This window comes from Aspergillus ambiguus (genome assembly GCF_047715705.1).
Source record: "Aspergillus ambiguus strain CBS 117.58 unplaced genomic scaffold BDV59scaffold_6, whole genome shotgun sequence".
Classification (NCBI taxonomy): domain Eukaryota; kingdom Fungi; phylum Ascomycota; class Eurotiomycetes; order Eurotiales; family Aspergillaceae; genus Aspergillus; species Aspergillus ambiguus.
This window is the reverse complement of record NW_027395519.1, coordinates 526,743-553,956: the sequence shown is the minus strand read 5'-3', so window position 1 is coordinate 553,956 and position 27,214 is coordinate 526,743. Positions and strand designations below refer to the sequence as shown.

General features: G+C 56.0%; 12 protein-coding genes across 12 annotated transcripts in view; 8 read left to right on the top strand and 4 right to left on the bottom strand.

Annotated features, from left to right (window-relative positions):
* The first annotated feature begins 46 nt into the window (after positions 1–46).
* BDV59DRAFT_144122 (clathrin-mediated endocytosis regulator UBX3) lies at positions 47–2,065 on the top strand. The gene is made up of 2 exons (XM_073687229.1): positions 47–465; positions 528–2,065. The coding sequence occupies exons 1-2, from the start codon at positions 331–333 to the stop codon at positions 1,929–1,931; spliced, it is 1,539 nt and encodes a 512-aa protein (XP_073550529.1). The 5' UTR covers positions 47–330; the 3' UTR covers positions 1,932–2,065.
* A 1,475-nt stretch (positions 2,066–3,540) lies between these two features.
* On the top strand, positions 3,541–8,367 carry BDV59DRAFT_191672 (pleiotropic drug resistance family ABC transporter; the record flags this gene model as incomplete). The annotated part of the gene is made up of 5 exons (XM_073691933.1): positions 3,541–4,274; positions 4,327–5,205; positions 5,258–5,501; positions 5,558–6,493; positions 6,544–8,367. 5 exons carry the CDS (start codon positions 3,541–3,543, stop codon positions 8,365–8,367), a joined length of 4,617 nt encoding a protein of 1,538 aa, XP_073550528.1.
* Positions 8,368–8,572: 205 nt separating this feature from the next.
* BDV59DRAFT_144018 (ferric reductase family protein) lies at positions 8,573–11,308 on the bottom strand. The gene is made up of 2 exons (XM_073687228.1): positions 11,168–11,308; positions 8,573–11,110 (listed from the first exon to the last, which is right to left on the bottom strand). The coding sequence occupies exon 2, from the start codon at positions 10,635–10,637 to the stop codon at positions 8,778–8,780; it is 1,860 nt and encodes a 619-aa protein (XP_073550527.1). The 5' UTR covers positions 10,638–11,110; positions 11,168–11,308; the 3' UTR covers positions 8,573–8,777.
* Positions 11,309–12,319: 1,011 nt separating this feature from the next.
* BDV59DRAFT_144016 (putative 2-deoxy-D-gluconate 3-dehydrogenase) lies at positions 12,320–13,534 on the bottom strand. The gene is made up of 3 exons (XM_073687227.1): positions 13,240–13,534; positions 12,969–13,184; positions 12,320–12,906 (listed from the first exon to the last, which is right to left on the bottom strand). The coding sequence occupies exons 1-3, from the start codon at positions 13,369–13,371 to the stop codon at positions 12,457–12,459; spliced, it is 798 nt and encodes a 265-aa protein (XP_073550526.1). The 5' UTR covers positions 13,372–13,534; the 3' UTR covers positions 12,320–12,456.
* Positions 13,535–14,371: 837 nt separating this feature from the next.
* Positions 14,372–17,131, top strand: BDV59DRAFT_143993 (Zn(II)2Cys6 transcription factor). Its single transcript, XM_073687226.1, has 4 exons — positions 14,372–14,665; positions 14,749–16,052; positions 16,101–16,423; positions 16,470–17,131. Exons 1-4 carry the CDS (start codon positions 14,532–14,534, stop codon positions 16,920–16,922), a joined length of 2,214 nt encoding a protein of 737 aa, XP_073550525.1. The 5' UTR covers positions 14,372–14,531; the 3' UTR covers positions 16,923–17,131.
* Positions 17,132–17,213: 82 nt separating this feature from the next.
* On the top strand, positions 17,214–18,101 carry BDV59DRAFT_199748 (SDR family NAD(P)-dependent oxidoreductase; the record flags this gene model as incomplete). Its single annotated transcript, XM_073693424.1, has 3 exons — positions 17,214–17,272; positions 17,325–17,749; positions 17,824–18,101. 3 exons carry the CDS (start codon positions 17,214–17,216, stop codon positions 18,099–18,101), a joined length of 762 nt encoding a protein of 253 aa, XP_073550524.1.
* A 132-nt stretch (positions 18,102–18,233) lies between these two features.
* BDV59DRAFT_211343 (NAD(P)-dependent alcohol dehydrogenase) lies at positions 18,234–19,699 on the bottom strand (the record flags this gene model as incomplete). Its single annotated transcript, XM_073695784.1, has 2 exons — positions 19,430–19,699; positions 18,234–19,382 (listed from the first exon to the last, which is right to left on the bottom strand). The coding sequence occupies exons 1-2, from the start codon at positions 19,475–19,477 to the stop codon at positions 18,234–18,236; spliced, it is 1,197 nt and encodes a 398-aa protein (XP_073550523.1). The 5' UTR covers positions 19,478–19,699.
* A 95-nt stretch (positions 19,700–19,794) lies between these two features.
* BDV59DRAFT_173101 (D-mandelate dehydrogenase-like dehydrogenase) lies at positions 19,795–21,226 on the top strand. Its single transcript, XM_073688828.1, has 5 exons — positions 19,795–20,062; positions 20,112–20,210; positions 20,270–20,384; positions 20,435–20,634; positions 20,694–21,226. Exons 1-5 carry the CDS (start codon positions 19,982–19,984, stop codon positions 21,180–21,182), a joined length of 984 nt encoding a protein of 327 aa, XP_073550522.1. The 5' UTR covers positions 19,795–19,981; the 3' UTR covers positions 21,183–21,226.
* A 173-nt stretch (positions 21,227–21,399) lies between these two features.
* rpl17 (60S ribosomal protein uL22) lies at positions 21,400–22,803 on the top strand. The gene is made up of 4 exons (XM_073688827.1): positions 21,400–21,478; positions 21,810–22,023; positions 22,099–22,286; positions 22,354–22,803. Exons 1-4 carry the CDS (start codon positions 21,476–21,478, stop codon positions 22,507–22,509), a joined length of 561 nt encoding a protein of 186 aa, XP_073550521.1. The 5' UTR covers positions 21,400–21,475; the 3' UTR covers positions 22,510–22,803.
* Positions 22,804–22,872: 69 nt separating this feature from the next.
* Positions 22,873–24,799, top strand: BDV59DRAFT_143900 (VHS and GAT domain-containing protein). Its single transcript, XM_073687224.1, has 5 exons — positions 22,873–23,076; positions 23,128–23,198; positions 23,265–23,303; positions 23,376–23,756; positions 23,818–24,799. The coding sequence occupies exons 1-5, from the start codon at positions 23,037–23,039 to the stop codon at positions 24,499–24,501; spliced, it is 1,215 nt and encodes a 404-aa protein (XP_073550520.1). The 5' UTR covers positions 22,873–23,036; the 3' UTR covers positions 24,502–24,799.
* A 610-nt stretch (positions 24,800–25,409) lies between these two features.
* BDV59DRAFT_143948 (lytic polysaccharide monooxygenase) lies at positions 25,410–26,494 on the top strand. The gene has a single exon (XM_073687225.1). It carries the CDS (start codon positions 25,520–25,522, stop codon positions 26,366–26,368), a length of 849 nt encoding a protein of 282 aa, XP_073550519.1. The 5' UTR covers positions 25,410–25,519; the 3' UTR covers positions 26,369–26,494.
* Positions 26,495–26,824: 330 nt separating this feature from the next.
* BDV59DRAFT_191665 (uncharacterized protein) overlaps positions 26,825–27,214 on the bottom strand; it is a gene marked incomplete at both ends in the record, with an annotated part of 4,398 nt that continues 4,008 nt past the window's right edge. Inside the window, 2 exons of the mRNA XM_073691932.1 lie at positions 26,825–26,894; positions 26,962–27,199. Coding sequence (XP_073550518.1) covers positions 26,825–26,894; positions 26,962–27,199 — 308 coding nt within the window. The remainder of the gene's footprint in view (positions 26,895–26,961; positions 27,200–27,214) is intronic.

Sequence of the window (27,214 nt, the reverse complement as noted above, 5' to 3'; positions counted from 1 at the left end):
CGGAAGCGCGCGTCTGGCGGTTGCCACCCCGTCCCGATGACGGAGTGGACAGCTGTGTCTACATACTGCGTCCATACCAATCTGACTTGGTGATCTTGGCTACGCCTTCATCCAGAACTCCTCCCTCTGCTCTCTCTGCATTTCCCTTTCTCGCCAATATCCCGTTTCGCAAAGCTCGCCCATGTGGGCCTGATCACCCTTGGTCCGTTCCCTACCCGACAAGCTATCTCCCAGACTCCCGTGTATCGTCCATCTCCACCTCCGGATTGTCGTCTGAGACTCCCATATTCTCCTTGGTTTATGGATCACACTAGTAATTGATAATCGATAATGTCCTCATCTGGGCTTGATATCTCGGAGCTCTCCGACAACGAGAGGTCCGCTCTCGAGACCTACACAGCGGTAACCGGTCAGGAACCTTCCGAGGCGCTTCCGCTGTTGCGTCGCTCGCAGTGGAATGTCCAGGTATGATGCGGTCCAAACCTTGCAATTAATCCAAGGCCCCACACTCACGTCTGACCCAACAGATTGCCATCTCCAAATTCTTCGATGGAGAAGGGCCCGACCCTGTTGAGGAAGCTCGCGCGGCCCTCAACAACCCTCCTCCCCCACGACCAACACGACAAACTCAAAATCTCATGACCGACGACCTCAATGCTCGATTCACGCCGACCGCCACGGCGGACCTGGCCCCTCGCATCTCGACGCAGCCGGAGGACCAACAAGTCTACCGTCCGCCGTTTCTCCTCGCGCTCCTCTTCACGCCGTTCAACCTCCTCTACCGACTCCTCTGCAGCTCTTTCCGTCTCTTCGGGGCCCTGTTCCCCTTCCTCCCGCGGCTCTTCAACACAACCGCGAGCAATGCGCTCCAAGGCGCGCGGCGCAACACGAACGGGCGTCGGCCGCTGGGCCCGCAGGACACCGCTGCGCGGTTCATCCGCGAATTCGAGGAGGAATACGGGTCCAACGCCATCGGGTTCCTGGAGAACGGGTACAACATGGCGCTGGAACGGGCGCACCGGGAGCTCAAGTTCCTGCTAGTGGTCTTGCTCGCGCCGGAGCATGACGACACGAACGGCTGGGTCCGGGATACGCTGCTGTCGCGGGAGGTGACGGAGTTTGTTTCAGACGCGCAGAACGACGTCCTCGTTTGGGGCGGGAACGTCCAAGACTCTGAGGCGTACCAGGTGTCCAACTCGCTACGGTGCACGAAGTTCCCGTTTGCGGCGGTGGTGGTGCACACACCCGGGGTGTCGTCGACGGCGATGTCGGTGGTCGCTCGCATCGCGGGCACGACGTCCCCGACGGAGATGGTGGAGAAGCTGCGCACGGCGGTCTCGCAGCACCGCGAGCCGCTGGAGCGGCTGCGTGCCACGCGCGCTGAACAGCAGGCCTCGCGTAGTCTCCGCGAGCAGCAGGACTCGGCGTATGAGCGGTCTCTTGCGATTGACCGGGAGCGGGCACGGCAACGACGAGAGGCGGAAGCGGCGCGCCAACGCGAGGAGCAAGAGGCGGCTGAGCGCCGCGCGGCGGAAGAGAAGCGGATGCAGGATCTACGGGCGTGGAAGCGGTGGCGGGCGCAGCGCATCGCTGAGGAGCCCGGTGCGGATGCCCCCGACGCCGTCCGCATCAGCATTAGGTTGCCTACTGGGGAGCGTGTGATCCGTCGATTTACCCCCGACGCTGACCTGGAGGAGCTATACGCGTTTGTCGAGTGCTACGATGTTTTGAATGAGGTAGACGAGAAGGGCGTCCGCGGGGAGAAACCGGACGGGTTCGTGCATCAATACGGGTTCCGCCTGGTTTCCCCTATGCCACGGACAGTGTATGAGGTGGAAGCGGGGGGTTCTATTCGGGAGAAGGTCGGCCGAGGAGGGAATCTCCTGGTTGAGCCGATCGATGATGAGAGTGAGGAGGAAGAGGAGCGATGAATTGGTGGCTGTGCTACACTGTATGTCATAGGATAGGGAAAGGGTTGGCTGGTGGCATTGTATATTGCCGAGTTGAATGGTTACGGTGTGTACAGTGTACGATGATAACGAGTTGTCTGCGTGTGAGGTCTTGTCCTGTATGAAGGATGCTGCAAGTCTGAGACGTCTCCGACGTCTGTCATGCGACGAAGGTGGCGATGTTGGTCATGCTCCCTTATGATAGATCTTTTGGAGAATTCTCGTGCAGGCCATGTTGCATGACTAGGTTCAATATTTTGGCCCTGAATCAATAGTGTGCAAATCTGTACAGATGGGGTTTATGCAAGGCATGGAGTGTCGATCTGTGAAGTACCGCGTAATAGCTGGGGTGGTAACGATGGCATGTCGGTAGATGTACGTACACCATACGTAACTGAGGAACCAGGGCAAGGCTGAATGAACGCGCCGGTGTTTCGAGGACATCCATGATCGGGTGGGAAAGGGAAGATGTCCAATGAAGGTCTCCAGGCGTGAGTAAGAGGGACGATCGGTGGTGCCGATCAGGGCGGATGGCTAGTCATGGACGGGGATAGAGTTTGGCCATGATCGGGTCTGAGTATGGTGGAGGCAGCGATTGAGATGAGATGAGCGAGCTGGAGGGGGGCGTGGTGACGACGAGGAGGATATTGCAAGAAGTCCATGGAGGCTCATGGTATGAAGTTGATGTTGGTATGGATGTTGAGAGCGAGATTGCGAGAGACGGATGCATTATTATGAAGCTGATATGCAGGTTACGTGATGCACTGTTATGCAATCTCGGATCTGAGCAGATCCGACACGGTACGGTATTGGCTGTACTACTGATGCGAACTGGTCGGGCTCGGATCGCATCGATGCCGCCCCACCTTATCGGGCGTCCTGTCAGATCGCAGCAAGGGATTAGGTTTAATTTTATTTTATCTTTATTTAGATTATGAATTATGAAGGACAGTAATACGTCGACTAACCGACGTAGTACAGGTGCAGTGCGTACCTGGGAGACCTCCAAAGGAATTACTCAGTAATCCTCCGATCAATGCCATTGTGCTGCAGGTACATCTGTACTACATCTACTACATCTTGTGGTGTGGACTCCATGTCCCACGGTATGGAGTATGAATACCCATATACTTCCTGTGTACACCCTGAATAAGAGCACTACGAGTAATCCCGATAGGGCATCCAGAAATCCCGACGATGGGCCGGAACCACTGGATCCGTCCCATGGGTCCGGAGTCGCCTACATCCCGGCTCCCGATTCGCCATCCGACCCGGTCCCAAAAGAGTTAAAAATCCACTGGCCTCAGGGAAAAAATCTCCACTGCAAATTCACCACTTGCCTAGACGGGACTACGGGGTACTCCATCAATCCAGGCTCTTCTCCGTCTCTTCTCTTCTCTCCTCTCCTCCCCTCTCTCTCTTCTCTCTCTCATCCTCTCTCATCGTCGCTCCGTCTTGTTTCTGCCTGTTTCGTTCTCTTCTTCCTTCGTTTTGCTTCATACGCTCTTTCGTTTACTTCCTCCTGATGCCTGCGGGCTCCCTTCGTTCTCTACCCTAATCCTGAGACTGGTCGTCTCCTAATACTTCCGCCATGTCTCTTCTCGGCACTATAAATCCTAATCTTAATCCCTCTCGCTCTGTCGCCGGTCGTGGCCACGGTGATGACGAGGACGACAACAATCATAACAACAACAACCGCCACCTCTCGAATCCTTTTGCCAGATCCAGCAGAGAATCCCAGAGATCGTCTGAATCTGACGACGATCGTCCCACCACCGCCAATTCCGCCAAATCGTTCAAAACAGATGCCAAAAAATTTCGCGATGAGCGCCATATGAGTACATTGAGTACCGCCGAAACCGCCCTCGAAAAGGGAAGCGACTATGGCGATGATGACTCCTCCGAGGAAGAGGTCGCCCACGAAGTTACCCGCCTTGCTCAGCAACTGACTCGCGAATCCACCCGCTTCTCCGTCTCCAACAACGCAGAGAATTCCTTCCTCGGCGTCCGTGAGGACTCGACCCTGAACCCCCACAGCCCAAACTTCAAGGCGAGACATTGGATGAAGAATCTGCTCGCCCTCTCCTCCCGGGATCCCGAACTGTACCCTCGTCGTGAGGCTGGCGTCGCTTTCAAGGGTGTCAGTGTCCACGGTTTCGGTAGTCCTACCGATTATCAAAAGGATGTCTTCAATGCCGTGCTGCAGGTTGGTGCTCTCTTCCGTCTGGCCACCGGAACAGGAAAGCAGAAGATCCAGATCCTGCGCGATTTTGATGGTCTTGTGAAGAGCGGTGAGATGTTGGTTGTCTTGGGACGGCCTGGAAGGTAGAGAACGCCAGAATATCTCCGATGACAGATCCGTACTAATGCGACGCAGTGGCTGCTCCACTTTCCTCAAGACCCTTGCAGGAGAGATGAACGGTATCTACATGGACGAAAACTCCCATATGAACTACCAGGGTATCTCTCCCAAACAAATGAGGACCCAGTTCCGTGGTGAGGCTATCTATACCGCCGAAACCGATGTGCACTTCCCTCAGCTGTCTGTCGGGGACACCCTCAAGTTCGCCGCCCTGGCTCGCTGTCCCCGCAACCGGTTCCCCGGTGTCACCAAGGAACAGTATGCCTTGCATATGCGTGATGCTGTCATGGCCATGCTGGGTCTTTCCCACACGATCAACACGAGAGTCGGAAACGATTTCGTCCGGGGTGTTTCCGGTGGTGAGCGCAAGCGTGTCAGTATCGCCGAGGCCACCCTGAGTGGAAGTCCCTTGCAGTGCTGGGATAACAGTACCCGTGGTCTTGACAGCGCCAACGCTCTCGAGTTCTGCAAAACCCTGAATCTCATGACCAAGTATGCCGGTGCTACTGTCGCCGTCGCCATCTACCAAGCATCGCAGAGCGCATATGACGTATTCGATAAGGTGACCGTCTTGTACGAGGGTCGACAGATCTACTTTGGCCGTACCGAGGAGGCCAAGGAGTTCTTCACGAACATGGGTTTCGAATGCCCAGACCGTCAGACCACCGCTGATTTCCTCACCTCCTTGACCAGTCCGTCCGAGCGGATCGTGAAGAAGGGCTACGAAGACAAAGTTCCCCGCACGCCGGACGAATTTGCTGCCGCCTGGAAGAATAGTGCAGCACATGCCAAGCTGATGAGCGACATCGATGAGTACAACCAGCAGTACCCTCTTGGTGGAGAAGCTCTGGGCAAGTTCATCGATTCCCGCAAGGCCATGCAGTCCAAGAGCCAGTAAGTTTTAGAAGCTTTCGCTGGATGATTCACCAAACTAACGTCCTTTAAGGCGTGTGGGATCCCCTTACACTGTCTCTATCTACGAACAGGTTAAGCTCTGCTTGATTCGAGGCTTCCAGCGCCTCCAGGGCGATGCTAGTTTGACCATTTCTCAACTGGTTGGAAACTTCATCATGGCTTTGATCATTGGTAGTGTTTTCTATCAGATGGAAGATGATACTTCTAGTTTCTACTCCCGTGGTGCCCTGCTTTTCTTCGCCGTCTTACTCAATGCTTTCTCTAGTGCACTTGAAGTATGTGCCTTTCTCCTGGCCATCTTACATAAACCAATACTGACCAAACGATCTAGATCTTAACGCTTTATGCCCAACGTCCCATTGTTGAGAAGCAGTCTCGTTATGCCATGTACCATCCGTTCGCTGAAGCTATCGCGTCAATGCTCTGTGACATGCCTTATAAGGTCGGCAACGCGATCATCTTCAATGTCACACTATACTTCATGACAGGTCTCCGCCAAACGCCCGGTGCTTTTTTCACCTTCCTTCTCTTCTCCTTTGTGACTACCTTGACCATGTCGATGCTTTTCCGTACAATTGCTGCGTCGTCTCGAACTCTCTCACAGGCTCTGGTTCCGGCTGCCATCCTCATCTTGGGTTTGGTTATCTATACTGGGTTCACCATCCCCACTAAGAATATGCTGGGATGGTCTCGCTGGATGAACTATATCAATCCCATTGCCTATGGTTTCGAGAGTTTGATGGTCAATGAATTCCACAACCGCCGTTTCGCCTGTGCCCGTACGGGCTTCATACCTTCAGGTCCTGGCTACGAACACGCCGACTTGGCAAACAAGATCTGTTCCACTGTCGGGGCTGTGGCTGGCTCTCAGTTCTTGGAAGGAGATGACTACCTGCACCAGAGCTTTGCATACTATAACAGCCACAAGTGGAGAAACTTGGGTATCATGTTCGCGTTCATGATTTTCTTCATGGCTACCTATCTGACTGCTACTGAGTACATCTCGGAGGCAAAGTCCAAGGGTGAAGTCCTGCTTTTCCGCCGTGGTCAGGCTCCCCCTGCGGAATCAAATGATATCGAGATGACTTCTCAGGTTGGCTCTGCCACCAAGACGGAAGAGATGCCCGAAGGTGCTGCCATTCAGAGACAAGAAGCAATCTTCCAATGGCAGGACGTTTGCTATGACATCAAGATTAAGGGTGAACCGCGCCGGATTCTGGACCACGTTGACGGCTGGGTCAAACCGGGCACTTGCACTGCGCTTATGGTAGGTATTCATGTTGGTTTCTTTCTAGTACCAGCTAACTCGATTGATAGGGTGTTTCCGGTGCTGGTAAGACTACGCTTCTGGATGTACTTGCTACTCGTGTGACTATGGGTGTTGTGACTGGGGAGATGCTGGTGGATGGCCGCCCTCGCGATCAGTCCTTCCAGCGGAAGACTGGCTATGTCCAGCAACAGGATCTTCACTTGCACACAACAACTGTCCGTGAGGCCCTTCGTTTTAGCGCTATTCTGCGTCAGCCTGCCCACGTCAGCCGCCAGGAGAAACTTGATTACGTCGAAGAGGTGATTAAGCTTCTAGGAATGGAGGCATATGCAGATGCGGTTGTTGGCGTTCCGGGTGAGGGTCTGAATGTCGAGCAGCGTAAGCGGCTTACTATCGGCGTGGAATTGGCTGCTAAGCCTCAGCTTCTCCTATTCCTCGACGAGCCGACATCTGGTCTTGACAGTCAGACCTCCTGGTCTATCCTTGACCTTATTGATACCTTGACCAAGCACGGCCAGGCCATCTTGTGCACTATTCACCAGCCTTCCGCTATGCTTTTCCAACGTTTCGATCGTCTGTTGTTCCTTGCCAAGGGTGGGAAAACGGTGTACTTCGGTGAAATTGGCGAAAAGTCGTCAACTCTCTCTAGCTACTTTGAAAGAAATGGAGCTCCCAAGCTCCCTGCCGATGCTAACCCCGCTGAATGGATGCTTGAAGTCATCGGTGCCGCTCCAGGTTCTCACAGTGAAATCGACTGGCCTGCTGTTTGGAACGAGAGTCCCGAGCGCGTGGCTGTTCGGGAACATCTGGCTGAGTTGAAATCGACTCTCTCGCAGAAGCCTGTCGAACCCACGCACTCTGATCCGGGTAGTTACAATGAGTTCGCCGCCCCGTTCACTGTGCAGCTCTGGGAGTGCCTGGTCCGTGTGTTCTCCCAGTATTGGCGTACTCCCGTGTACATCTACTCCAAAGCCTGCCTGTGTATCCTCACCGCGCTCTACATCGGTTTCTCGTTCTTCCATGCCCACAACAGTCAGCAGGGCCTCCAAAACCAGATGTTCAGTATTTTCATGCTCATGACGATCTTCGGTAACCTGGTTCAGCAGATTATGCCCAACTTCTGTACGCAGCGTTCCCTGTACGAAGCGCGCGAACGGCCTTCCAAGACCTACTCTTGGCAAGCCTTCATGACCGCCAACATCATCGTCGAACTCCCCTGGAACACGCTCATGAGTGTCCTTATCTTCGTTTGTTGGTATTACCCCATCGGTCTGTATCGCAACGCGGAGAAAACCGATGCTGTCACTGAGCGTGGCGGACTGATGTGGCTCCTGATCTGGTCGTTCCTCATGTTTACCTCCACCTTTGCGCACATGATCATCGCTGGTATCGAGCTGGCCGAGACCGGTGGCAACCTGGCGAACTTGCTCTTCTCGCTCTGTCTGATCTTCTGTGGTGTCCTCGCGACCCCCAATGACTTCCCCAGATTCTGGATCTTCATGTACCGCCTCTCCCCGTTCACATACCTCGTCTCAGCCATGCTATCGACAGGTGTGTCTGGCACTGATGCGGTGTGCGAAAACTACGAATTCCTCCATTTCTCCCCGCCAGCCAACCAGACATGCGGGGAGTACATGGCCACCTACATCTCCAGCCGCGGCGGGTACCTCATGGACCCCAGCTCGACCACTGACTGCAGCTTCTGCAGCATCTCCAACACCGACACCTTCCTGGCGGCCGTATACAGTTATTACAGTGATGCCTGGCGGAACTTCGGCCTGATGTGGGTGTACATTGTGTTCAACATCTTTGCCGCTGTTGGCATCTACTGGCTTGCGCGCGTGCCCAAGGGCGAGCGCACCAAGAAGTAGATTTCTTGAAAATATTACTTGGATGGATGGATGATGTCTTTGCTTGCATACATACACGTTTACCACTACGTTCCTTTCCTGTTGACTTTCCCGGCGTCTGCCGAGTTCCTTGCACATCTACTTAGAGATACTTTCGGATATACGGATTCTTCCTTCATTGTTATTCCTCCCTTATTTTCCCTCTGGGTTACGTTACCTGTTGGCTACTGCCTGTACGCACTACATATCTAGAACCGTTAGATAGGAGTTATTTCGGAAAATCCATCACGCAATTCACACCCGACAATATAATCCAGAATAGACCGCCCATTTGATATCCAACTAGACGCTATGCTACAGGAGGGACAAGCAAAGACCGCTTAGACAAGAACGCCAACGATGCAACGCAAGCAAAAGGAACCAACCAACCATCACCACGTAAACGCCTCCTCGACAAAGTCAACCACCATGCCACGCGCGATATTCGCCCTCGCCGCCGCACGCACTTCATCGGCAAACGCGCCAGGCCCACAAACCGACACGACGGTAGCGCCGACCCGACGCGGTAGCACCTCGTCCAGCACTACGCCCGGACGACACCGACCAGGGAGCATCTGAATGGAGGCGCTGGGCGAGACGATGTCGCGGCTGCTCTTGGGCTTAGAAATGAACAGCTTGACGGTGAGCAGGGCGCGACGGCCCGGCATGCGCAGCACAGCGTCCATCCACTGTTGCACCCACACCAGGTGGTCCGTGCTGCGGACCGACCACACGAGGCAGATGTGCTGGGTGGCGGCGCGGGCGTCGGCCGCGCGCGCGATCAGGTCCCGGACGTGCAGCACGTGGTGCGTGATGCCCGCGCCCGCCGAGAAGAGCACCGCCGTGCCGTAGCTTCCTAGGTCTGTCGGGTGCGCGCCGTACGGGCCCTCGATGAACCCGGCCGTGTGCAACGTGCCGGCCGGCGCGGCCAGCGCGGCGTTGTACAGCGCGCGGGTCATGCCTTGGCGGGCGGAGATGATCAGCGACACCGCTGTCGGCTGGTGCGGGTCGTGCATGTAGTCGTCCAGGGGGAGGGCGGGCGCCGGCTGCTTTTCGAGGTGCGATGGTGTTGGAGGGTGCATGGGGATGCAGAGGTCGGTCTTGCTGCTGCTGGGTTCCACCCAGGCGACCGAGAACGGGTGTGACATCCACCATGAGATGCGTGGGATGTATGCGAAGACGTGGCTCCCTGGGGCGATGGCGACGCGCCGCGGGAGGTGGAAGGTCACGCGGCAGGCTTCGCCGGGGAGGGCCTCGACGACGAGACGGGTGGCGCCTCGGCGCGGGGCGAGGTTGAGGTAGAGGAGGCGGAGGAGACGGGCGGCGCGGTCGAGCAGCCAGAGGAGGCCGGCGGCGACGATCCAGGGTTTCTGGGGGAGGCGGTCGATGTCGATGTGGATGTAGACGCCGAGGAAGGCGAGGAAGGCGAAGAGCTGGTGCAGGTGCAGGAAGGTCTCATAGAAGGCGTGGCGGAGAGGCGACGGCGAGTGCAGCACTAGGAAGACCATGGAGCAGGTGCCCAGTAGGCCCCAGGAGAAGAAGGGGATGTCGCGCAGGCGACGTACCATGTCGGCGAGGCTATGGTCGTCGATGGCGTTGGTGGCCCATGCGGCGGTGTGGACGAGGCTCTCGATCACGACGATGCGCCCGAGCCAGCGGTGCAGGAGGTTGTAGGTGTCGAAGCTGATGTGCAGGAGGGGGATGAGGGGGTTGTTGCGGCCGGCCAGGAGGAAGAGGGGCACCATATTGAGCACGGCAAGGGTGCCGGATCGCCCGCGCAGCTCCGCGATGAGCGCGGGCCTTTCGTTGACGCGGTAGTCGAGTATGGCGCAGTAGGCGATCTGGCTGGCGCCGTAGAGGAGGATCAGGATGGCCTGGAGCCGCGAGGGTAAGGTCCCGACATTGATAGCAGAGGACAGCTGGATTTCGCGGTTGTGCCGCTTCCGACTGATTGGTGCGTAGAGGATGTGTTTCTTGATGTTTGCCCAGGTGCGGGATTCTTCTCGACTCCAGAAGGTCTGCTGTCTTCGAGAAGCACCCAGGGACGAGAGGAAGCGAAGGTAGGAGTGGCTGAGTTGAGCGATACGGCCACAGAAGATGACCAGGGCAACGCCGATAACGCTCCAGTAGATGATACGGGTGAAGAGTACATCTCGAGGTATGTTGACGCCGTTCAGCCCTCGAGAGTATTCGTAAATGTAGGTCGCATTGGACCCATAGCCTCGGGCGGCGATCCGGTGAAGGCCATCCATTGGAGGCGCTGACCCTGGACCCGGCCGGTGGGAAGTTGAGGTGACGGAGGGGAGGGAGGGACCTGCAAAGGTTGCGATCAAGGGATATTAAAGAAAGCTGCAGGGCCGGCTGGGCGATCAGGTGGAGCCAGAATTCTTTAGGTGGCGAGCAGGTGAGATGTCGAATGCCAGGTGCAAATTCATATGCAAGATGATGCAGGGAAAAATGCTCGATGACAGGGAAACAGAAGGAATGTGTGTGGTAGGCATGCAACCGCCAGATGACGAGGGAATACAAAAGGACTAAAAGAGTTATAAACAATGACGCTTTGAAAGGTCCATGGATAATGATGTGGTTGTTTTTGTGCCAGGAGTTGTGACAATAGCTATTGTTGTTCCCAGGGGCGAGTTTACTGTCAAACAAGGGGAGAAAGAGTGGCTGTCAAGGCATCCCACCCAGTAGGAGACCACGAGATTGCGAATTCGAGTGTAGTCTTTTGGAATCTGTTGTCATTATTTGGGTCTGTTGAAAAGGAGCCAGTGGGACTTACTGGCAGTACCCCACCTGCATGGTCGTGAACGAGAGTCAGAAAGGGGTTGGCATCACGCTCAACGTTGGGCAAATATTGGGGATGGCAGAGCAGGAAAAGAAAGTCTAAATGAGTCTATTGATGACAATGAAATAACACCGCTGATCAATATGAAGGACGAACAGGTGGTGGAGAAAAGGAAAGAAGAGGATGAGCCCGTGAGAAATCTCCTACACTCATCTTCTAGACGTCAACCTGGAAGACCAGTGATAGATATTCTTTAGTAAAAGGGGCAGACCCTGTCAATCCAAGCGGGATCCGCAGAGGAAGTCAAAATCAGGAAGAGGAAAGGAGATTGCGGATCTCCAACCCCGTTCTTCACTGAGACCAGGACGATGCGAGGGCCAATCACAAGCCCAGTTGCTCCAAAACATTGGCCTTATTTTCCCTCAGGACTTAGCCTGGTGGCCTCGGTGGCGCTGATGGCATGACACCAAACGAGGTTCATCCGCTTGGGCGCCAAGGTGAACGCCAGGAAAGGGCCTGAGAGCCTATCGGGGCCTCTCCGTTGGCTCGATGGCAGAGGATCCCCGACAGAGGAGACGCCAAGTGCTCTATGTGGGTGCCGAAAGGGGCCAATGGTCGCCCTGAATAAGACTATTGTAGGTTTCTAAATTCCCGACAGCAGCTGGGCGAGTCGCTCGTATCCATTGGCCTTGTAGCCGCGCAGGGGGGCGTTTCATATAAGCCCGACCCAGCTGAAACATCCGGTTGAGATGGGCGGTTCAAAAGTGCTCCATGAGATGCTCTGGATTGCTGACCCACTATCAAGAGGATTTTTTTTTTCGTTCTGTCACAAGATGAAACTGACAGATGGCGAAGGATTGGAAGAAGTCGAAGTTGCGATTGCGATCTTAGTTCGATTTGGGATTCGCCAGATCACATGGCCGTCACGGGGTTCGACCGGCCCTAAGCCATCCAACATCATCTTCAGCTTCACCATCGTAGAACGTGGTTTTCTTCCCTCCGGATTTTGATTCCGCTGGAGATCCTCGTGCGATGCCGTTACCTCCCCACTCAGTTAGCAGGATTCAATAGTTTGGCCTAGCGTTGTCTAGGCGCCGGGCGCACCAGACAGCAATTTATCCAGAACGTGGCGCTAAATAATCATCAATCAGCATGTCTTTCCGAAGAAACGTCATGAGAGGCTTTCAGGTCTTAAATTTGTCTATCGGGAAAACAAGGAGATAACGACAACAATAAAGAAACAAATGCTCAGATCTCATGACAATCATGACACATCCTCTGCACTACCGTCCCATCCAGCCTCCATCCACGCACACGGTTTCCCCAGAAACGTAGTTACTGGCTTCACTCGCCAGGAAAACAATCACTCCCTTAAAGTCTTCCGGCTTTCCCCAGCGGCCGGCAGGAATCCGGGCCATAATGCCGGCATTACGGTTGGAGTCGTTGATCAGAGCTGTGTTCATATCGGTCGCAATATATCCCGGCGCAATGGCGTTCACGTTAATACCCTTGGACGCCCATTCATTGGAGAGAGCCTTCGTCAGCTGGGAAACACCTCCCTTGGACGCGGCATATGCGGGCACGGTAATGCCACCCTGGTAGGAGAGAAGGGAGGCGACGTTAATGATGGAACCGCGGCGGCCGGAAGAGAACTCCGAGGCATCTCGAGCCAGTAGATAGGCACCAAACTCCCGGCACAGGGTAAAGACGGAAGTCAGATTGACTTGAATGACCTGTTTAGCCGGGAAATCATTAACGGGCTTCACTCCAGAATCAAAGGAATCCAGTCACCCACCTCGTCCCAATCCTCGTCCGGGAACTTCTCACTAGGGTGTCGCCGCTGGATGCCGGCACAGTTCAGCAGGATCTCGGGCTTAATGCCTTGGCTCGTTAGAGCGGGCATGACGCCCTTGATAGATTCTCGGTTGGATAGCTCCGCGACATGGATCCATGCTTTCCGGCCCAGCCCATTCACGATGGTGTCTCGCGTTGACGTGTTGGATTCATCTCTCTGCAGGATCAGTACATGAGATCTCACGTATAAGGTGCTCTTTGTAGTAACCCACCTGGATCAGGACAATGTCGGCACCGGCTTCGGCCAAGGCAATGGCCATAGCCTGACCAATGCCTCGAGTACCTCCCGTGACGATCGCGGTCTTACCGGCCAGGGAGAAGAGCGCAGGGATTGAAGCAGCCATGATGCTTTAAGAGGATTAAGCGAAGGAGCTGAGCACGTTCACACTACGGTGGCCCAAGTCAAGTCGTCGGTGGTAACAAAGAAGTAATAAGAGACTCTCATGATGCGGGGCAACCCCCATGTCCGTCCCAATCCGGTAAGGATCCGTTGCCGTCAAAGGCCGATGCCCCGCACTTCGGCTAATGAGATTTTCTGTTTTGTGGTTTGTGGTTTTCGGTTTTCTCGGTGAAAATCCTGTTGTGGGATTATATCGACGTTATTGTTGTAGTTATTCTCGATGGCAGGGGGTGTAAAAGTGTCCAAATTGCTCAAAGTGGTGGTGTTCAGTTATCGAAGTATAGAGTCGGGGATTGAAATACGCAGTTGGAGACGCCAGCCGAGGGATATATATCCGGTATGGAAAAGCTTGCCACGACCTGGGTAGAAAGGAAGGCGCGAAGATAGAGATCTCGAGTATCGTGACTCTAGATTATCCCAGAGTATTTGAGATACATCAAACATAGATACAGAATTTGGTGGCGTAAAAGTAGAATCTGAATACCCGATTAGGACTAGAAACCCAGTGACCAGAATCCAAAAGGGTCAACATCTCCAACTCTCTCTCGACACACTCCCGTCACTCCTGTTCCCCCGTACTTCTCTACACTCCTCTTTACCCCCCTACTACAAGGTATCATCATCCCCAGATAAGTTCTCGTCTTCCTCCATCTCACGTCTTAGTGGGTCGCATGCTTACGTTGGCAGCCATTCTCAACCTCTGCGCTTGTCGATCGCCCAAGGCCGTTGGCGTCGACCATTTGGAATCCATGGCGTGGGATTGATTAGTCCGACTGGCATATAAGGTCTCGCGTGTGGGGAAAACCACCTGTGCTGTGAAGATCGATCCTGCGTTCCTAACAGAGTATACCTCCCCGGTCACGGCTTGATCTCCAGCCTCCTTTCGTCCAGGATCTTTCCATTGCCAGCTGCATGATAGCCTCTTCTATTCCCTTTCCTCTATACCTTTAATGCCCTTTTGAGTAATTTTCTCTTCATCGATTTTCTCCTGTATTACGGCTCCATTCTTGTTACGACGCGTCTGCCTGGTCTCGACGGCGAAACATGCCGTCTCCTCGCCGTATCCGCTACCAATTCTGACCCCGTTGAACACTCCTATTTGCCATGGACCAAGACGACCAGTCTCCTCAACCGGCGAGTACGCCTTTATCGCGAACAAAATTTCGCTCCGATCATTTGATGAAGCGCGTATCGCGAGCTTGTTTGCATTGTCGCCAGCGCAAGTCAAAGTGTGACCTGTAAGTTTGCACTGGTTACCCTTTTTTGGCCCCCCCCCCTTGCTACATATATTCTGTTGGATCATTAAACTAAGAAACGACAGCGACAGCAGTGGCAGTCCAGGTGTACCGCCATGCCGACGATGTCTCCGAGACGGTCGCGAATGCGTCCTAGGCAGCTCCAACCGCGGAGGCCGTCGCATTCGCAAAAATAAAATGAAAAATTTCACCCCCGACAGTAGCTTGTCCACTCAGAGGGACACGCTTCTTGATTCAACAAGTCCAGCCACATCAGACAACCGTGCGACGGCCAATAGCTCATATCCCGGACCTGTGGTTTTTGTCACCCCGAACCCTCAAACAGAGACACCGGCTTCTGCGGAAGACGAAGACGCCGCTTCTATTGGTTCCGTGCCGCAGAACCCATCTGATGCGTGGCAATGCCTGACTGGTATTGCAAAACGGGGAGCCGATGACCGCAGCCCGGAGACGACAACGGACTCGATGCGTGTAGCTCCGTCTAGTTTCCCCTCGTACAATGCGTTCCCGAGCGCGTCTGTAGCCGATTTCCAACCGAATACCGGAATCAAAGCCTACCGGCTTGTCCAATCACGCTCATTGGACCCGGGAACCGTGTGGCAGCTGGTAGCTCGCTTCGCGCAGCATTTCCACCCCTATCTTCCACTAGTTCCCCGGAAATATTTCAATCGCAACGCCCTGGACGCCTTTGCGAATAATGAGAAGCACCTTCTCACCGCTGTGCTTACGATCGCCTCGAAGGATCTGGTCGAACGACCGGAAATTCACGAGTACTGCTCGAAATACATGCATGAGCTTATCTCGGGCATTGCGGCCGGAGTCGACTGCGATGTTGAGGCAGTGGAAGCCCTTTTACTCCTAGCGGAGTGGGAACCGCAGGGGCTCCGACCACGGGTAGAGCGCGTCGGCCGCGGAGAGGAGGACCGGGCGGCCTGGATGCATGTCGGACTTGCCCTGCGCTCGGGATATTTTCTCGGATTAGATCGGACCTCATTCCGGAGTGACTCTTCTGGCGACACGGAGAATGAAGCGCGCCGTCGACTCGCATGGACCAGTTGCTACATCTCGGACCGTTTGATTTCCGTCCGCATCGGACGTGCATTCTGGTCGCGAGGCCCCGGGCCGATGACCGGCCTGGTCAGCCAGGATTTCCCGTCCCTGCAGCCGGTCAAGGAAGGCGACGAAGATCACGCGAGGATCTTCCAGGCAACTTTGGACTTAACCCAGCTCTACGGGAATGTCCACGACGTGCTGTACTCGGGCATGCGAACCAGCAACCAAATGATGCTCATGGGAGACTACGTTAAGTACGTGGATGACTTTCGCCTGGCCATCCTGCGGTGGAAGTCCCGTTGGGGCTCGTTGCCTTGTACGTTTTATTTTGCTATCGGCTGTATGCTGTGCTGACGAGTTTCAGGCTCCCAACCCATGCAGGTGACATTACAACTATCGTACGAGTATCTCCGACTGTACATTAATGCCTTTGCGTTCCAGGCGGCCATCTCTCAGTCGCTGGTGTCAAGGCTGAAGAAGGATGACCACTCACAGAGAGAACACTTGCGTGCCACCTTCAACAATGTAGCGTCGATGCAGGATGCCCGGTTCATCTATGAATCTGTCGATGCGGCCAAGGCTTACTTGACCATCCTGGTCGATGGAGTTCATCCTGAAAAGCATCTCCATTTCATGCCTCTTCGATTCTACCTATACGGCATATATGCCGCGGTATTCCTATATAAGGTACGGCTCCCGAGAAGGAACACGATGACTTCCCTAACACACACAGGCCCGTTCATTTGGCGTCATGCTGCCTGCAGAGGAGATGAACGTCCGCGATCTCGTCACGCGGACTATGGCCGCCTTGAAGAGAGCCAGCGCCGGACCGGACGACATCGGCTCTCGGTATTCTAAGCTCCTCGAGCTTCTGTGGAAGTCCAAGTCAACCACGATAGCATCCCCGGCAGGCACCCACCAGACTAGTGATGTGCGAATGCAGAGCAGTACTCTCCCACACGTTCCCGACCAGAGCAGCTACTTCCACTTCAGTCCCGCGAACAACTTCTCTTGGTTGGACCTGGAGGCAGTGGGGGACTATGTGTCCGGCGATCAGATTTCTGGCACGAATAGCCTCGCCTACGAGGCCTTCCAAAACCCTGAGCTGTATCAGACCGGCCAAGATCGATCGCAGCCATGGCAAGTTCCGTCTTGGTCAGGCGACATGACCAATCTTCTCTTCTAACGATACCCATCAGCGTCGAGCGTCCGGACGTCTCGATCTTGCTCGCGGAGAACTCCCGCAACCACGGCTGTGCTCCGGAGTAAATGCAGCAGAGCAGAGACCGAGACGCTCGGCGCGTAGCAAATTACTGTTTTGATGTCGAGGGCCCCCCACTGCCCCGCATCAGAGTGTGGGGGGCGCACGTCTTCCCCCTCGGGAGTTACTCCGATCCGAGTGGTTATTATTACTCCAGAGCGAGAGCACTACCCACCGCAATACTCTCCAGTCCCTAGATCAGTGAAAAAAAAAAACATGGCACAACTGAATGAGATTCGCGGCCGACTGGCATTGATCACCGGGGCATCTGGCGGGTAAGAGCCTATCTACACATTCTATGATCAGCAGTGGCCTTACCATCTCCAGGATTGGGGCTGCCTGTGCCCGTCAGCTCGCGGAGCGAGGCGTCCACCTCGCGCTGACATACTCCAGCAATGTGGCCGCCATCACGGCACTGGTGGAGGAGCTCAAGGCCAAGTCGACTGGGCTCCGGTTCTCCATCCACCAGGTGGACGTGGCCTCGGCGGAGCAGATCCAAGCCATGTTCGAGCAGATCGACCGCGAGCACGGTCAGCGGCCGGACATCCTGGTCTCCAACGCCGGACACGGCAAACGCATCCCGCAGGTGTGGGACATCCCGCTCGAGGAGTTCGACTACACGATCAACGTCAACCTGCGGGCGTCGTTCATCCTGGTGAAAGGTGTGGTCGAGCACATGAAGACGCAGCGGTGGGGCCGCATTGTGTTCATGTCCTCGATTGCCGGGTACGGCGGTGGCATCAACGGCTGTCGTAAGTACTTGATGCATGCGTGCACCCCCGCCTCCCAACGAGACCGGGCTCACTCACTCACTCACTCCGGACAGACTACGCGGCGTCCAAAGGCGGCATGACGGGCATGATGAAGAACCTGTCGACCCGCCTGGCGGAGCACAACATCAGCGTCAACGACGTGGCGCCGGCCATGATTGGCGACACGGGCATGATCCCCAGCGCGCAGGCCATCCCCGAGGTGGCGGCGGGGATTCCGATCGGGCGTCTGGGGGTGCCGGACGAGGTGGCGAACGTGGTGACGATGCTCGTGACGACGGGGTACATGACAGGGCAGAGTCTGCTGCTGGCCGGAGGGCTGAAGAAGGCGTAATCATACGAGTCAAATGCATATACATTCTCCATTCTGCGTCTACAGAACCCGGACGGGGTATCGTGCTCATCAAATCATAAATCAGACCCCACACCACATAAATACAATAGAAGATAAGCCCCCAAACAACGCCTAACTCTCAATCATGACCTTGACGACCGGCGTCCCGGACTCGTCCACCCCGCTACCGGCCAGCTGGAACGCACGGGCCCCCTGGTCGAGGGGCACGCGGTGGGTGACGACGAGCTCCTCGACACGGCCGAACTTCCCGCTGGCGAGGAGGTCGATGGCGGCCGGGTAGGCGTGGCCGTCGTAGCGGAAGACGCCGATGATGTCGACCTCGCGGAGGGCGGCGGCGCCGACGGGGAGGGTCTGCACGGGGTTGCCCATGCCGATCTGGACGAGGACGGCGCCGGGGGCGGCGGCGTAGATGCCGGCCTGGACGCAGGCGGGCACGCCGGTGCAGTCGTAGACGCGGCTGAAGCCGACGGGGGCGATGGCGTTGGCGTCCTTGAGGGAGGCGGCGACGCGCTGGGCGTTCTGCAGGGCGTAGGCGGTCTGGTCGGCGTGGGGGGCGTCCTTGGGCGGGGGCGGGGGCCCCCCGGCGGCGGGGCCCTTGGGGATGAGGGTGGTCTTGAGGCCGAGGCCGAGGGAGTCGGCGATGGCCAGACGGGCGGGATCAATATCCGCGACGACGATGTCGGAGAAGCGGGCGTCGGCGGCGAGAGCGGCGGCGAGGAGGAGACCGATGGCGCCGGCGCCGAAGATCAGGGCGGCGGAGGGCCCGTGGAGGGAGGCGGCGAGGGCGAGGTCGTCGCGCGAGGGCGGGTGTGAGCGGCGCACGGCGTGCAGGCAGACGGCGAGGGGCTCGACGAGGGCGCCGCCGGCGAAGGAGACGTTGTCCGGCAGCTTGTGGCACATGTTGGCTGGGTGGTTGGTGCGCTCCATGAGGGTGCCGTCGAGGTGCGGGAAGATCTTCGCGCTGCTGCGGAACTTCATGTCCGGGCAGATGTTGTAGCGGCCGGTCTGGCAGTAGGTGCAGGCGCGACAGGGCAGGCCGACCTCGAGGGCAACGCGATCACCGGGCTGGAGGGTGGTGACGTTGGGGCCGACGGCGGTGATCACGCCGGACGACTCATGGCCCAGACACATGGGCTCGCGCACGACAAAGTCGCCATTGCGGCCGTGGGAGTAGTAGTGCAGGTCGGAGCCGCAGAGACCGGTGGCACGAATGGCAACCTGGACGTCCCCATCGGCGGGAGATGGACACGGTTTGGATTCCTGGAACTGTTAGTAGATGGGTGGGAGGTATGGAGAGGGGGACTTACTAGACGGAGGTCTTTGGCACCGTGAAGGACGAGGGCGGGAGTGGACATTGTGAAGGTTGAGGGGAGAAGAAAGAAGGCAGCTGAAGGAGATTGGAAGAGAGAAGAAGATGAGGTTCTAGAAGTAGAAAATGTTGTAACTATACGGATTTCCCCTCATCGGCGTTTGAACGTGGGGGGATAATTATCCCGCCCCACGGAGTTCCCGATGGGGAAGGTCAATAGCCGGAAGGCCGGACAAAGATTGTACATTTCTTTCTACGACATCTTCATGTATATACGCAGTTGAAGATAAAGAATTGATGGAATGATGATAGTAGATAGGATGAAAATAGCAATTGAAGGATATAAATATCCTCGATCATGAGACCCATAATGAATGACGTATCAGGACTGATCCGAATGAAGCTCAAGTAGTATAAAGACCGACCCCCCACGCATCCCCATCGACTCTCGCTGTTCTCTGCGACTCTTCCATTTCTCTCTCTCTCTCTCTCTCGATTTCTCCTCTCTTCTACTCCCATTGTCGGTCCTCTCTCCCTCAGTCTACTCATCATGCCCTCCGCTCTGCTCATCGGCGCCATCACGCACGCCCGTCAGGAATGGGAGAATCTCTCCTCCATCCTGACCCTCAAGGTATGCTCCCGACAAAAGGAAAAGAATCCGGAGCCTAACGAGACAACAGGAGTTTCCAACCGGAACCCGAGAGGATTTCCTCCGGAATTGCAAAGACGGTCAATATGACGACGTCGTGGTCATCTACCGCTCCAACACCTCCACCAAGGTAGACTTGATGCAGTCACCCAGCTACTCGGGGAGCACATCACTAATGCCATTATTTAGTTCACCGGTCCCTTCAACGCAGAATTGCTGGCAGTTCTGCCCAAATCCCTCAAGTACATTTGCCACAACGGCGCCGGTTATGACAACATCGATATCGCCGGCTGCACCGAGCGGGGTCCGTAAACATCCCTGACTCCCGACAGTATCCCGACTAACGGTCACCAGGAATCCTCGTATCCAGCACCCCCGTCGCCGTCAACCATGCCACGGCCGACGTGGGCATTTTCCTGATGATCGGGGCCCTGCGCCAGGCGTATGTGCCGCTGGCGGCGTTGCGCGCGGGAACATGGCAAGGTCAGACCACCCTCGGCCATGACCCCCAGGGAAAAGTGCTGGGAATCCTCGGGATGGGAGGAATCGGCCGGGTAAGTCATTGGCAATGAAATGGATTTTCTACCAGGACATGCTGACGGATGGACGACAGGAAATGGCCAACCGCGCCCGCGCCTTCGGCATGAAGATCATCTACCACAACCGGTCCCGACTCACGCCCGAGCTGGAAGGCGGAGCGACCTACGTCTCGTTTGATGAGCTACTGGCGCAGTCGGACGTGCTGAGTCTGAACCTGGCGCTGAATGCGTCGACCCGACACATCATCGGGGCGCCCGAGTTCCAAAAGATGAAGGATGGGGTGGTGCTGGTGAACACGGCGCGGGGGGCGCTCATCGACGAGAAGGCGCTGGTGGCGGCGCTGGATTCGGGCAAGGTGATGTCGGCGGGTCTGGATGTGTATGAGAATGAACCGGTGGTGGAAGCTGGGCTGGTGCAGAACCCGCGGGTGATGCTGTTGCCGCATATCGGTACGATGACCTACGAGACGCAGAAGGAGATGGAGCTGCTGGTGCTGGAGAATGTGCGGAGTGCGGTGGAGCGAGGGGAGATGGTGACGCTGGTGCCGGAGCAGAAGAAGTAATTGAGGATATCTACAATACTACCATATTATGTGTCTGTCTGTCTTGTGCATGTGTGCCGTAGTAACACGAGTAGTTAACCATACTAAGTTACCCAAGTAGGTAAGGATGATTATGTAATCAAACAGCTTAGTCAAAGGCGGTCAGATAGGGCTCGCTTAGGGCTTCCCGTGCCAAGCGCAAAAAATCGCACCACGACCACAGCTTCTCCAGCCGGCCGAATCGACTCTACGAAAAGCGACAACCCTTCTCACTCCGACTTTGAGGACCACCCCCGCTCGGCAACCACTTCAAGATGGTGAGTTATTTTGTCCTGCGTGTTTCTCGGATCGCCTGTTTGGGAGGAGAATGTGGTGGAGGAGTCGGGAGGAGTTTGGAGGATGGTGGCACGCTGAATGGAGGAGTTTCGATGCTGTCGAGGAAGAGATTGTTGCGCGCCCCGACGATGTCCCGATCGCTCCCATCGAGGGTTTCTTTTCGAACCGGTCGATATATTGTCTCTTCTCCCTCGTGAGAGACTGTTCCCCTCGATATTCGTGACACTTTCGACTCTACCTACGCCCAACCGGCCTTCCGAGAAACATGCGTTTTGATGGTACACAAGGGCAATGGCTGATTCGGTTCTTCAGGTCCGTTACGCTGCTCAGGAGATTCCGGCCGCTAAGAGCGCTCGTGCCCGGGGCTCTTACCTGCGTGTCAGCTTCAAGAACACCCGCGAGACCGCTCAGGCCATCAACGGCATGAAGCTCCAGCGTGCCCTGACTTTCCTCGACAATGTCACCAACAAGGCGGAGGCCGTCCCCATGCGCCGGTACGCTGGTAGCACTGGTCGCTGCGCTCAGGGTGAGTACTGATCGGGCTGGTCGGATTCGGAGAGTCCGATGGTGGTCGCCAAACACGTACTGACCAACCGACCAGGCAAGCAGTGGGGTGTCAGCAAGGCCCGCTGGCCCCAGAAGTCCGCCAAGTTCCTCATCGACCTCCTGAAGAACGCCGAGGCCAACGCCGACACCAAGGGCCTTGACACCGGCAACCTCGTCGTCAAGCACATCCAGGTCAACCAGGCTCCCAAGGGCCGCCGCCGCACCTACCGTGCCCACGGTCGTGTATGTCCCGAACTACAGATAACCCCCCCCACCTCCACAAACCCAGACTCACGGCTAATGTGACCAGATCAACCCCTACATGACCAACCCCTGCCACATCGAGCTCATCCTCACTGAGGGTGAGGAGGTCGTCCAGAAGGGCCCCCACGTTGTGAAGCGCGAACAGCACCTCAGCTCCCGCCAGCGCGGTGCCCAGATCCGTGCTGCCCTCACCGAGGCTTAAGTGGATGGCGCATGGACGGGGGAGTGCATGGCAGTAGTCGGAAAATGAATGAATTGGGAGCCGGAGTTTGCCTATTGTACGGATCAAATACCTGGTCATTCAAGGAATACAAAAAATTCTTTCCAACGACCGATTCCGACGGGGGAATAGCCGCGTCGGATAATGATGTATGGATGTATGGGATTGCATTTCCTGGATTGTAGTTGTATACAATGTCAGCGGGTTGCAGGCCAAGAGTGGCTGTGCTATACAATTTCTCCAGCATCTCGGGCAGTAGACAGGCAGCAAACAGGCAGAACCGCAGGCATCAGGATTCCACGCAGGCCTGATCGTCATGGCGCATCGCCACAAGAGTCCGATATTCGTAGACTGATGTGTAGAGGCGCGAGTCTAGCCGGATCCAGCCTAAGCGGCGAGACGCCGATGCCTGTTGGCCTCCTTTTTCTCCCCAACTTCAGCCTTGTCTTCTTCTCTTCTTCCTCTTCCTCTCCCATCCATCGTCGGTCTGTCCTCCTCTCCCTCACATCATGAAGCGCATCCTCAGCTCCCTCAATACCAAACGGTCCAGTAGGTGATCCCCGCGCCTAGACCGCACCAGAACGCTTATCCTTCCCGCAGGTCCCACGCGCGACTCCCCCGCGGCGGCGTATCCCGATGACTCCCCGGAGGCGGTGATCCTGCGCGAAGTCGTATGTCGCCTGTTCTGTTTCTTCATCTCCTGCGAAGACGAGCTGATCATTTCGTCTCCCGTCTAGAATGCCTTCTGCGAGGCTTCTACCAACCCAGGAAATGCTGTATGCAACCTCCAGGTCCGGAAATTCCCCGGCGCGTAAACACCCAGCTCACTCATTCGTCCCCCCTTCCAGCACGGATCCGAGTATGTTCGTCTGCCTAGTATCGTCGAGAGCGCAGAGTCCAGTCCCAATGCCGCTCGCGAGGCTGCCAATCTGATTCGCAAGCTCCTGTCTGAGCCCAACAAGACCCCATCGCACATGCAGTACAATGCGGTCATGCTCATCCGCATCCTGGTCGACAACCCCGGCCATACCTTTGCGCGCAATCTCGACTCCAAGTTCGCCGCCACCGTGAAGGATCTCCTGCGACAGAAGAAGGACATGCATGTGCATAACTTCGTGTGTCAGACGCTGGATGCCCTGGATGCTCAGAGAGCTTGGGATGAAGATCTGACGCCGCTGTTGCAAATGTGGCGCAAGGAGAAGCCTAAACTTTTGCGAGCGCACAGTAATGTATGATATGGCCCCTTTCTCCGACACTTGCAAGCCATCCATGCTCACCGTCCGCCGTTAGAGCCACTTCCGGTCCTCCTCGCAGTCGCCGCACGCGCGTCCTCCCTACCCGCCAGCCCAGAACTATGCCACGCTGCCGCCTCCCGATGAGCTGGCTGCTCGCGTCGAAGAGGCGAAAACGTCCGCTCAGCTGCTCATGCAGTTTGTCCAGATGACGCCTCCGTCGGAGTTGCTGGAAAATGAGCTGATCAAGGAATTCTCCGACCGCTGTCGCTCCGCCGCCCGCGCCATGCAGACCTATATCCACTCGACCAACCCTCCTCCCGACGAGGATACGCTGCTCACCTTGATCGAGGCGAACGACAGGCTCTCCGTGGCGCAGTCCAAGCACCAGCATGCGATCCTGCACGCCCGCAAGGCGTTGGGCCAGTCGGGGAGTCAGTCCCCTGCCTCCTCCAAGGACAACGCCTCGGCCTCTGGTGGTCTGCCGCCGGTCCCAGCACCTCCTCTGCCTCATCGGGACTCGGGGACTCCGCCCACGATGTCGTCCATGAGCCCGGTCTCGCCAGAGTCCACGTCTGCTCCAATGCCTACTCTGGTGTCTTCTCCGATATCTCCTCCCGCACCGACCACTACAAATAGCAGTGCAGCCGGTCGGTATGAGTATCGGTCAGAGGATTTCCAAGTCCAGAACCCGTTCGCAGATAATTACTCCACGACGGCTACTCCCCCTACAGCGAAATAGGCTCTTTCTGGGAGGCCGGCGGGCGAACCCATCTTAATGTGGTTGATTGATTGTTTTGGACATCTGCGTATTGTTTTGGTCTGCTGTTCTATTTCTTGGACGATTCTACAACGATTTAGTGTAGCCTTTTGATTTTGATGAGATACCTCTTTGCGGATCGATGAATTGGACATCCTATTCCTGTTTCTTACCATATCCTGCCACTTTGGAATTATGAAACGACGATCAGAGGAGCCCGCCTCACGCTAGACATGGGGGCTGTGTGAGGATGCCCACGAAGAGCTTTCCCACCATCTGTCTGTCCGATCCATCAACACAGAACGCTTGATAAGCCCGAATCCTGGAGGATCGCGCCGCCTAGACAAATCACACAGTCCAGATTTGCGCCGGGGTGGATTCAAGCCTCCCCGTTAATGAAGCTGAAACCTCTGCGGTGCCAAGCATCCAGGAGCTGCTTCCCCCCTTCTCCGATTCGACTAATTCTATACTAATCAGTCCACCGTCGCTCGGACTGTTTCACGCCAATTAACGTGAAACTACGCGGTGCTTCGCAGGTTGACAGCTTGGGAGCTGTTCGGCTTCCGCCCGATGCCCTATGCCCAGGGACGAGCCAACGAACAGCCCATGCCTCGGAGCACCCTGGCCGAGGCCAGCAAGATACCGTTTTCCGGTGGAGGCGGCTCAGTGGAGAAACCCGAAACTGATTGATATCAAGGGATGCTCAGGGTTGTGTCTACATTCTGAGCCCACAGTGGTGTTTCATGGTGCCTCCTCTCCTCTGGGGCATCCGGTCGGCTAACGTCCGGATACAGTCGTATATATAGTCATGGAGAGTGCGTCAAAGAGCTCTCTTGTCTTTCCTCCACGCAGTCTTGTCTCTTTGTGTTTCTTTCTAACATCCGGTCTGTGACCTCTCGTTCTTTCAACCTATTCCATTCATCTGACCCCGGTATACTGGTATACCCGGCTCACTCTTTCACTTGAAACCCATTCATTCCATTCATTCTTTATCATCAGCATGAAGTACCCCAGCTCCATCCTTGCCCTGGCTGGCCTGACCTCCATGGCTCACGGCCATGGCTTCGTGACCACCCCCAAAGCCCGGATGCCGGGCGATGCCATGAAGGCCGCCTGCGGTGAGCAGGTGGAAATCAACCAGCAGTCGGACAACTACGGCAATGTGCAGGGCGAGCTGCAGGTGGCCAAGGGCCAGAGTGACTTCAACGCCCAGAAGTGCGACATCTTCCTGTGCAAGGGCTACAAGTTCGCCGACAACAAGGACAACGTCTACTCGTACTCGCCCGGCCAGAAGGTCGACTTCGTCGTCGACATTCGCGCCCCGCACACCGGCGTGGCCAACGTCTCCGTCGTCGACACCGCCTCCAACTCGGTCATCGGTAGCCCGCTGAAGTCCTGGAAAAACTACGCCTCCACCGCGACGGGCGTCACCGACGACGAGACCAACTTCAGCGTCACTATCCCCGATGATCTGGGCAGCCAGTGCTCGGAGGCTGGTGCCTGTGTGCTCCAGTGGTACTGGTACGCGCAGTCGATTGACCAGACCTACGAGTCTTGTGTTGATTTCACCGTGGGCGGTTCTGGCTCTGGGTCTGGCTCTAGCTCGGGCGCGAGCTCGACTACCGCCGCCGACGTCGCCATCACCACCACTGCCAACGCGAACAACAACGCTGCGTCCACGCCCTCCGTGCCGACCACGCTGGCCACCAGCGTCCGACCCTCCACTACGGCCTCGGCGGTACCCACTGCCAGTGCATCGGGCTCGACGAGCATCCCTACGGACGGCAGCTCGGAGGAACAACTGAACTGGGTGGCAAGTCTTCTCAGGGCGCTGCTTAAGTACAGTTAACTGCAAAACCAGCTTCGCTATTTTAAGCTCACCTCCCAATTCTAAGCTTAACTACCAAGGCACTAGCTCAAAAATTAGGTGTATTTCATTGGACTCCGATTTATACCCTTTTTCCAGAAGAGGGCCTGCTTATCATAAACTCTTCGTAACGCAACGGACTGACTTCAAGTGGGTTCTGGAAGAACCTCATGGAAATTGATAGCATGCCCCAACAGCAAATAGAGCCATATAATTCCACTTACTCTCCCAAGTCCTTTTACCGTAAGATATTAGGAAATATAATGAACGAAAGTGGAATCATTGACCCCACCTATACATCGAATCCTAAAATGGAAACTCGCCCTGATGCGTGTCCTAAAGCTAGCAATTTACCTTTAACCGCCGAACAACTAGGCCGGAACAGAGGAGGAAGCCAAATGACTTTTTCGCCCTTCAGGGCTATCCACTCCCTCTGCTCTATTGAGATCTTTGGATCCATGTCCATGTAAAAAGAATTTGAAGAATGATCCTCACAATCAGACCTAGGCTGAATACTGAAGGGGCATAGATTAGTGCTTGGATATGCACTATGCCGAGAAAACTTGATACCATACGGCACCAATTTCATCTCGAGAGTCTGTCGCAGCGCTCTCGTCGCCGGGTCCCAGAGGTGCACTGTCTTGTCCTCAGAGCCGGATGCCAGTAGGTGACCGTCAGGTGAAAAGGCCACAGAGTAGACCCAAGTTGCATGGGCCTTAAGAGTCTGCTGTGACGTCCCTGTTGCTGGGTCCCAGAGCCGCACTGTCTTGTCGTAAGAGCCGGACGCTAACAGCTGGCCGTCGGGCGAGAAGGCTACCGATGTGACCT

Coding starts and splice junctions, on each gene's coding strand:
- BDV59DRAFT_144122 (XM_073687229.1), top strand. CDS start 331: ATGTCCTCATCTGGGCTTGATATCTCGGAGCTCTCCGACAACGAGAGG. Junction 466..527: donor GCTCGCAGTGGAATGTCCAG/GTATGATGCGGT, acceptor CTGACCCAACAG/ATTGCCATCTCCAAATTCTT.
- BDV59DRAFT_144018 (XM_073687228.1), bottom strand. CDS start 10,637: ATGGATGGCCTTCACCGGATCGCCGCCCGAGGCTATGGGTCCAATGCG.
- BDV59DRAFT_144016 (XM_073687227.1), bottom strand. CDS start 13,371: ATGGCTGCTTCAATCCCTGCGCTCTTCTCCCTGGCCGGTAAGACCGCG. Junction 13,185..13,239: donor CCGACATTGTCCTGATCCAG/GTGGGTTACTAC, acceptor CTGATCCTGCAG/AGAGATGAATCCAACACGTC. Junction 12,907..12,968: donor CGGACGAGGATTGGGACGAG/GTGGGTGACTGG, acceptor CCGGCTAAACAG/GTCATTCAAGTCAATCTGAC.
- BDV59DRAFT_143993 (XM_073687226.1), top strand. CDS start 14,532: ATGGACCAAGACGACCAGTCTCCTCAACCGGCGAGTACGCCTTTATCG. Junction 16,053..16,100: donor CCGTTGGGGCTCGTTGCCTT/GTACGTTTTATT, acceptor GACGAGTTTCAG/GCTCCCAACCCATGCAGGTG. Junction 16,424..16,469: donor CCGCGGTATTCCTATATAAG/GTACGGCTCCCG, acceptor TAACACACACAG/GCCCGTTCATTTGGCGTCAT.
- BDV59DRAFT_173101 (XM_073688828.1), top strand. CDS start 19,982: ATGCCCTCCGCTCTGCTCATCGGCGCCATCACGCACGCCCGTCAGGAA. Junction 20,063..20,111: donor CCTCCATCCTGACCCTCAAG/GTATGCTCCCGA, acceptor ACGAGACAACAG/GAGTTTCCAACCGGAACCCG. Junction 20,211..20,269: donor GCTCCAACACCTCCACCAAG/GTAGACTTGATG, acceptor GCCATTATTTAG/TTCACCGGTCCCTTCAACGC.
- rpl17 (XM_073688827.1), top strand. Junction 22,024..22,098: donor CACTGGTCGCTGCGCTCAGG/GTGAGTACTGAT, acceptor CCAACCGACCAG/GCAAGCAGTGGGGTGTCAGC. Junction 22,287..22,353: donor CCTACCGTGCCCACGGTCGT/GTATGTCCCGAA, acceptor TAATGTGACCAG/ATCAACCCCTACATGACCAA.
- BDV59DRAFT_143900 (XM_073687224.1), top strand. CDS start 23,037: ATGAAGCGCATCCTCAGCTCCCTCAATACCAAACGGTCCA. Junction 23,077..23,127: donor CCTCAATACCAAACGGTCCA/GTAGGTGATCCC, acceptor TCCTTCCCGCAG/GTCCCACGCGCGACTCCCCC. Junction 23,199..23,264: donor CGGTGATCCTGCGCGAAGTC/GTATGTCGCCTG, acceptor TCTCCCGTCTAG/AATGCCTTCTGCGAGGCTTC.
- BDV59DRAFT_143948 (XM_073687225.1), top strand. CDS start 25,520: ATGAAGTACCCCAGCTCCATCCTTGCCCTGGCTGGCCTGACCTCCATG.